This window comes from Penaeus japonicus, unplaced genomic scaffold, assembly GCF_977035675.1.
Source record: "Penaeus japonicus unplaced genomic scaffold, GWHDUDI00000001_assembly GWHDUDI00000009, whole genome shotgun sequence".
NCBI lineage: Eukaryota > Metazoa > Arthropoda > Malacostraca > Decapoda > Penaeidae > Penaeus > Penaeus japonicus.
This window is the reverse complement of record NW_028234411.1, coordinates 3,992,703-4,000,202: the sequence shown is the minus strand read 5'-3', so window position 1 is coordinate 4,000,202 and position 7,500 is coordinate 3,992,703. Positions and strand designations below refer to the sequence as shown.

Here is a 7,500-nt window from a genome sequence, read left to right as displayed (position 1 = left end):
GAGAGAGAGAGAGAGGGAGAGAGAGAGGAGAGAGAGAGAGGAGAGAGGAGACGGGAGAGAAAAGAGATAGAGGAGAAGTGGGGAAGGAAAAAAGAAAAGAAGGAAAGAAGAGAGAGAGAGAGAGAGAGAGGGAAGAGGGAGAGAGAGAGAGAGAGACGACGGACAGACAGAAGAGAGGAGGGGGGAGAGAAAAGAGAGGGTAGGGAGAGAGAGTGGGGAGAGAAAAGAGAGGGGAGACAAGCGGCAGCCAGAGAAAAGGAGATTGACAGAGAGAGAAGAATGAAAGAGAAAGAGAGAGAGAAAGAGGGGGGGGAAGAGAGAGGGGGGATGGGGGGGAGAGGAGGAGAGAGAGAGAGATGAGAGACTGACGAGAAGGAGAAGAGGGGGGAAGAGAGAGAGGGAGAGAGGGGAAAAAGAGAGAGAGAGAGAGAAAGAAGAAGAGAGGAAAGGGGAGAGAGGGGAAAGGAGAGAGAGAAGAGGAGGAGAGAGGAGAGGGAAGGGAGAGAGGGAGAGAGAGAGAAGAAGAGAGGGGGAGGAGATGAGAAGAGGAGGGCCAAGCAGGCAGCCAGACAGAAAAAGAGATAGACAGAGAGAGAAGGAATGAAAGAGAAAGAGAGAGAGAAAGAGGGGGGGAAGAGAGAGAGGGGGATGGGGGGAGAGAGGCAGAGAGAGAGAGAGAGACTGACTGACTGACAGGTAGACAGAGAGAGAGAGAGAGAGTGAGGGGAGAGGGGAGAGGGGAGAGAGGAGAGGGAGAGAGGAGAGAGAGAGGGGAAATCCTCGTGAGAAAAGAGGGGAGAGAGGGGAGAGTGAAAGAGAGGGGAGAGGGGAAAGAGAGGGGAGAGGGGAGAGGAAGGGGAGGGAAGAGAGGAGAGAGAGAGATGAGGAGAGGAGAGAGGAAGAGAGAGAGAGAGGAGAAAAGGGGAAAAGTAGAGAGAAAGAGAGAGAGAGGGGAGGGGAGAGTGAGAAAGAGAGAGTGAGAGAGAGAGAGAGAGAGAGAGAGAGAGGAAAAGAGAGAGAGAGAGGGGAGAGAGAGAGAAAAGGAGGGGAAGGTGTAGGAGGAAAAAGGGAAAGAGAGAGAGGGGAACGAGAAAAAAAGAGTGAGAGAGAGAGAGAAGGAGAAAGAGAAAGAGAGAGAGAGAGGGAAGAGAGAGAGGAGAGGGAGAGAGAGGAGAGAGAGGAGAGAAGAAAGAGGAGAAAGAAGAGAGGGGAGAGTGAGGAAAAGAAAGGGAAGAGAGAGAGGGAGAGGAGGAAGAGGAAGAGAGAGAGGGATAGGAGAGAGAGAAAAGGAGAAAAAGAAGAAGAAGAGAGAGAGAGAGAGAGAGAGAAAGAGAAAGAAAGAGAAAGAGAGAGAGAGAGAGAGAGGGGGGAGAGGAGAGGAAAGAGGAAAGAGGAAAGAGAGGAAGAAGGAGAAGAAAGAAAGAGAAGAGAGAGAGCGTGAAAGAGAGAGAGAGAGAGAGAGAGAGAGAGAGAGAGAGAGAGAGAGAGAGAGAGTGAGAGAGAGAGAGAGAGAGAGACGATAACCCACACCTTCTCTTTCTTCCGACAGGTTGGCAGAGGCGATGACCCTAGGGGCTTCCCAGACGGAGGAGGAAGCGAAGGAAAGGCCACAGAAGAAGGAGGAAGAAGGGGTGAAGAAGAAGAAGAAGAAGGAGGAAGAGGAGAAGGAAAATGGCCAATGGGGAAAGGGGAAAAGAAAGGAAGGGGAAAAAGGCGGAGAAGAGGGGAGGGAAGAAGGAGGAAGAGAGGCAGAAAAAAAGGGGAGGAAGAAGAGGGAAAAGGGGGGGTGGGGGGAGGAAAGAAAAAGAAGAAAAGGGAAGGAAAAAAAAAGGAGGGAAGGGAAGGGGGGGAGGAGGAGGAGGGAAAAAAAGAGCAGGGGGAGAGGAAGAGAAAGCAGGAGGGAAGCAAAAAAAACGGAAAAAAGCAGGCGTGGATAACGTGTTAGCAGCCCTTGTCGGCTTCTCGCACGATCCAACCTTGTGGCATTTCGTGCACAGTGTTGTCGGTATGTTGATATTTGCTTGTTTCTTTGTTTTATTACTTGGTATTTCGTATGTTCTTTCTTTCTTTTGAGTTCTTTCTTTCTTATGTTTTCTTTTCCGTTTACTGTCGTTTTTTGTCGGTTTATATGCTTATAATCTGTTTTGTTTGTCTCCCTTTTCTGTAATATAATATATATATATATTATGTATATGTATATATATATATATATAATTATATATATATATAATATGTATGTATATATATATGGTATTCATATTAATATATTATATAAGTTATTTATATATATCATATATATATATATAAATATTTATATATATATATATATATATATATATATATATTATATTATATATATTTATATTTATAATGTGTGTTTGTTGTGTGTGTGTGTGTGGTAATTTTGGTGTAATTGACAGTGGAATAATAATAGTGATATATATATAGATATATTGAGAATATATTATATATGATATATATAATATATTTATATATTTGTTGTTGTGGGTGGTTGGTGTATGTGTGGTTTGTATTGTCATACTTGTATTTATATATAATATGTAAGATTTATGAATATATACGTGATATATATATAATATTTATATATATGATATATATATATGTTGATAATTATCGAATGATATAGAATACATATAATAGTTATATTATAGATAAATTTTATATATATTTAATATATATATGCGATAAATAATTTTATATTTTTTGTATATATGTTGAGGTTATAGGGATCTATAATAGTATTGAGTGTGTATAATGAACTATATAATATATATTTATATTAATATAATATATATATATATATTATAGAATGTAAATATGTTATATTATTATAGAATGATATATTATATATGCATATCTAAATTCCATTATATATAATATATATATATATAATAATAATATACTACAATAAATTATATAATGTATATTGTATATTATGCATAGTTATTTTATATATTAATAGTGTTTGTTATAGTAGTTGTTTATTTTATTATATATATAGATAAATATATATATTTAGATATATATTAGATATTAACGAATATATATATATTATATTATTATATTATGTAAGAATATATTATATATAATGTATATTATATATTATATAAATTATTAGATATATATATATAGATATATTATATATATATATATATATAATATATATATATATTAGATATATTTAAACGAATAACTAAACAAATAACTCAACATATAACCGAAGTAAAAACCAACAAAACAACTGTAGTGAGACGTACCAACGCAGCCCTCTCTCTTCCGCAGACGAATTGGACTACAGCAGAAGGGCAGCCAGCCGGTCGCCTCCCAAGCGCCATCTGCCAGCGTCCCACCTGTCGGACAGCCGCCTGCCGGAGTCTCATCACTCGTCCGGTTTTTGGCCCACCTGGGGGAGGGGCGCGAGAGGTGGGTTCAGGGCTGTGTGGGTGGGTGGGTTTGGATGGGAGATGATGGGGGCGGGGGGGGGGGCGAAAAGGAAGAGGGATGTGGGACGTTTTTTAGTCGTTATGCGTGTGTGTGTGTGTGTGTGTGTGTGTGTGTGTGTGTGTGTGTGTGTGTGTGTGTGGTATTAATGTGTATGTTTTATTAGATATATATATATATATATACATATGTATTATAGATTTTTGATTTATATATATATAAGTATATAATATGTATCTATGATATTTTGAGATATCTATTTATATATATAGATATATAGTGTTTGTATATATATATATGTTATAAATATATAGGTAATATTATATATATATATATTATATATATGGTGATATGTACATTATATATATTATATAAATATATCTATATATATTTATATATATATTATATATATAATATATATATATATATATTGCGACTTAAAATATACTATTTCTTCATTCATAGATGTAGTTCAAAAAATGTACTAGACCGATTTTCCTTCAAATACACTTGATACATTAACGAATGACCATATCCCCCCTCCCCCCCTTCTCCCCTCCCTCTCTCTCTCTCTCCCCCTCCAGACGAGAAGCCCCACGACGCGAGAAAAGCGAGCGCCCCCCCCCACCCCGACCCCAACCGCCCGAGCTCCGGCGAAGGCGACGAAGGAAGCAGCAGAGGAAACGACACGTACAGCAACGGCGCCCAACACCTGAAGGGCGGTCGGAATAGAGCTTCCTCTTCCTCCTCCTCCTCGTCCTCCTCCTCCTCTTCTTCTTCTTCCTCCTCCTCCTCCACCGCCCACCCGCCCACCTTCATCTTCCACAAGGTTTACATCAACACCCACTACGACACCCACACCCGCCAGCCGTACCACCGCCCCGTGATCGCCGTCGCCGCCCTCGCCAACGAGACGACGACCACTTCCTCGACGTCGGCGGTCAGCCCACCCTCCACGGCGGTCGTCGAGGCCAACTCCACCCACGGAAAACGTCCTCTCTGTGCCCACCGTGGAGGGGATACCATCCGTATGGGGTCGGGCAGTTCGTGAGACAGCGTGGAGCGCGGCGCGGGCGAGGTGGGAGCAGGGCAGCAGCAGTGCAGCCCCGCGACAGGAGCAGCCGACAGGGACCTCGAGAAAGAGCTTCCCGAGCGACTCGAGAAGTTCACGGGCGTCGAGGAGGAGGAACGGTCGCCAGACGAACTTGGGGCGAGCATGGGCGTGGGCGTGGGCGTGGGTGTGGGCGGCGATGAGAACCCGGAGGAGACGTCAGCGAGGCGGAGGGACGGCGGAGGGGCGGCGGGGACCAAGATCCACCCAGGGGTCTGGCGCGAGGTCACTCCTCAGCAAGGTCACCGGGGGAGAGAGTCGCTCGGCCTCGACACGTTCAAGGTGAGGAGTAGATAGCGGTCGATCGATAAGAGAGGAAGATAGATAGATATCAGCTGATAGATAGATAGACAAGGAAGGTTAATAGATGCCAGCTGATAGATAGGTAGGTAGATAGACAATGAAGATAGATAGATATCAGCTGATAGATAGATAGGTAGATAGACAAAAAGGTTGATAGATATCAGCTGATAGATAGGTAGGTAGATAGACAAAAAGGTTGATAGATATCAGCTGATAGATAGGTAGGTAGATAGACAAAAAGGTTGATAGATATCAGTTGATAGATAAGTAGGTAGATAGACAAGGAAGGTTAATAGATATCAGGTGATAGATAGATAGGTAGATAGACAAAGAGGGAAGATAAAAGTCAGCTGATAGATATATAGATTGACAGATAGACAGAGAAGGTAGATGGAAACCAGCTGATAGACGGATAGATAGATAGATAAGGAAAGTTGATAAAAATCTGTTGATAGATAGGTAGATAGACAAGGAAGGTATATAAAAATCAGCTGATAGATAGATAGACAGATAAAGAAGGTAGATAGATATCAGCTGATAGGCAGATAGATAGATAGACGAGGAAGGTAGATAAAAATCAGCTGATAGATAGATAGATAGACTATGAAGGTAGATAAAAATCAGCTGATAAACAGATAGATAGACAAGGAAGGTAGACAGATATCAGCTGATAGATAAATAGACAGGGAAGATAGAGAGATATCAGCATATAGATAAGTGAGGAAGATGCATTGCAACAGATAGAAAGACGAGGCTCGATAGATAGAGACAGATAGATAGATAGACTCGTAGATAAGAACATAAGAAGGAAAATCGAATTAGAGAGGTATGAGAGAAAGAGAGAGCGTAAGAGAGAGAGAGAGAGAGAGAGAGAGAGAGGATGAGAGAAGAAAGAGAGAGCGTAAGAAGAGAGAAAAAACGAAAGAAAGAGAGAGCGAAAGAAGAGAGAAAAAAACGATAGGAGAAACAGAGAAGAAAAGGAGAAAAATAAGACAGAAAGAGAGAAGAAAACGAAAATGATAATTACCAAACAAACTTCATTTTAAATACATTTTGCTCCTCCATGGTCGGATATTCTCCACACGTATATATATATATATTTATATATATATATATATATATATATATATATATATATATATATATATATATATATATATATATATATATATATATATATATAAGTATGTATGTATACACACACACATACACACACACACACCACACACATATACACACATATACACACACACATACACACACATCATACATATATATATATATATATATATATATATATATATATATATATATATATATATATATATATGAGAGAGAGAGAGAGAGAGTTCACCGAACCGAGAGAGAGAGAGAGAGAGAGAGAGAGAGAGAGAGAGAGAGAGAGAGAGAGAGAGAGAGAGAGAGAGAGAGAGAGAGAGAGAGAGAGAGAGAGAGAAAGAGAAATAGGAAACTCACGAACCAATTTTCTAAAGCCTCATAATGAATAGGACTCATTGCGCACTTGCATATCCCAATTCTTCATCAAAGCTTTGCAAAATCTCAAACATTCGCAACGCATCTAATGATCCCACGAGTGCAAATCATTTTTGCAGACTCGCTAAGGATGTTCCCTTTGGATTTCCTTCATTGCAAAATCTAGGAAAGATATTTCGTAATCAGAGTCAGCGCGTTGCTACGAAAGACTGCTTGATGATATACAGGAACGGAAGGGATCGTGTGTGTGTGTGTGTGTGTTTGGTGTTTGTGTGTGTGTGTGTGTGTGTGTGTGTGTGTGTGTGTGTGTGTGTGTGTGTGTGTGTGTGTGTGGTGTGCGTGTGTGTGTGTGTGTGTATTCGTGTGACTGTGTGTGTGTGTGTTTGTGTGACTGTGTGTGTGTGTGGTGTGTGTGTGTTTGTGTGTGTGACTGTGTGTGTTCGTGTGTGTGTGTGTGTGTGTGTATTCGTGTGACTGTGTGTGTGTGTGTCTGTGTGTGTTCGTGTGTGTGTGTGTGTGTTTGTGTGTGTGTGTATTCGTGTGACTGTGTGTGGTGTGTGTGTGTGTGTGTGTATGTATGTATGTAGATATATAGATCGATAGTCAGACAGCTATACATAGAAAGAGCATCTAAATCATTAACGAATAACCCTCATGATGTGTTCCAGGGTCAGCTGAAGTTCCTGAAGCGTTGGGAGAAGCGGCTATGGCGACGAGGCCTTTTGCACCGGTCGCACCACCTCCAGCGCCGCCGCCAGCATCGCCCGCAGGAGGAGGAGGAGGAGGAGGAGGACCGACAGAGTGCCAAGGCGCAACGAGAGAGTCCCGAGGCCGAGCACGTCCCCCTCGACGATAAGAGCCACTCTGAGACGGGCAGACTCTAGCTAGCTCGTCCTCGACTCGTCCTCGACTCGTCCTCGACTCGTTCTCGACTCGTCCTCGACTCCTGTACGCCTCTTAAAAAATCTCACTGCCACCTCTTAGCTCTCGTGTCTCTCTCTACGGCTCCCGGATGCGAAATCGGGGCATATCTCTGCCGGATGCCACGACAAACAGACGACAGAGAAAAGATATAGAAAAAAAAAGAAAAAAAAGAAAGAAAAAGGTTTATGAACAAGCGTCTATCGTCG

At 41.7% G+C, this 7,500-nt stretch overlaps 1 protein-coding gene across 1 annotated transcript in view; it reads left to right on the top strand.

Moving 5' to 3' along the window:
- Positions 1-7,462, top strand: part of LOC147471226 (uncharacterized) — a 35,071-nt gene extending 27,609 nt beyond the window's left edge. The window contains exons 3-8 of the mRNA XM_086539474.1: positions 1,550-1,674; positions 1,925-2,005; positions 3,304-3,444; positions 4,047-4,490; positions 4,578-4,855; positions 7,039-7,462. Coding sequence (XP_086395600.1) covers positions 1,550-1,674; positions 1,925-2,005; positions 3,304-3,444; positions 4,047-4,490; positions 4,578-4,855; positions 7,039-7,254 — 1,285 coding nt within the window. The 3' untranslated portion in view covers positions 7,255-7,462. The remainder of the gene's footprint in view (positions 1-1,549; positions 1,675-1,924; positions 2,006-3,303; positions 3,445-4,046; positions 4,491-4,577; positions 4,856-7,038) is intronic.
- The last annotated feature ends 38 nt before the right edge of the window (positions 7,463-7,500 follow it).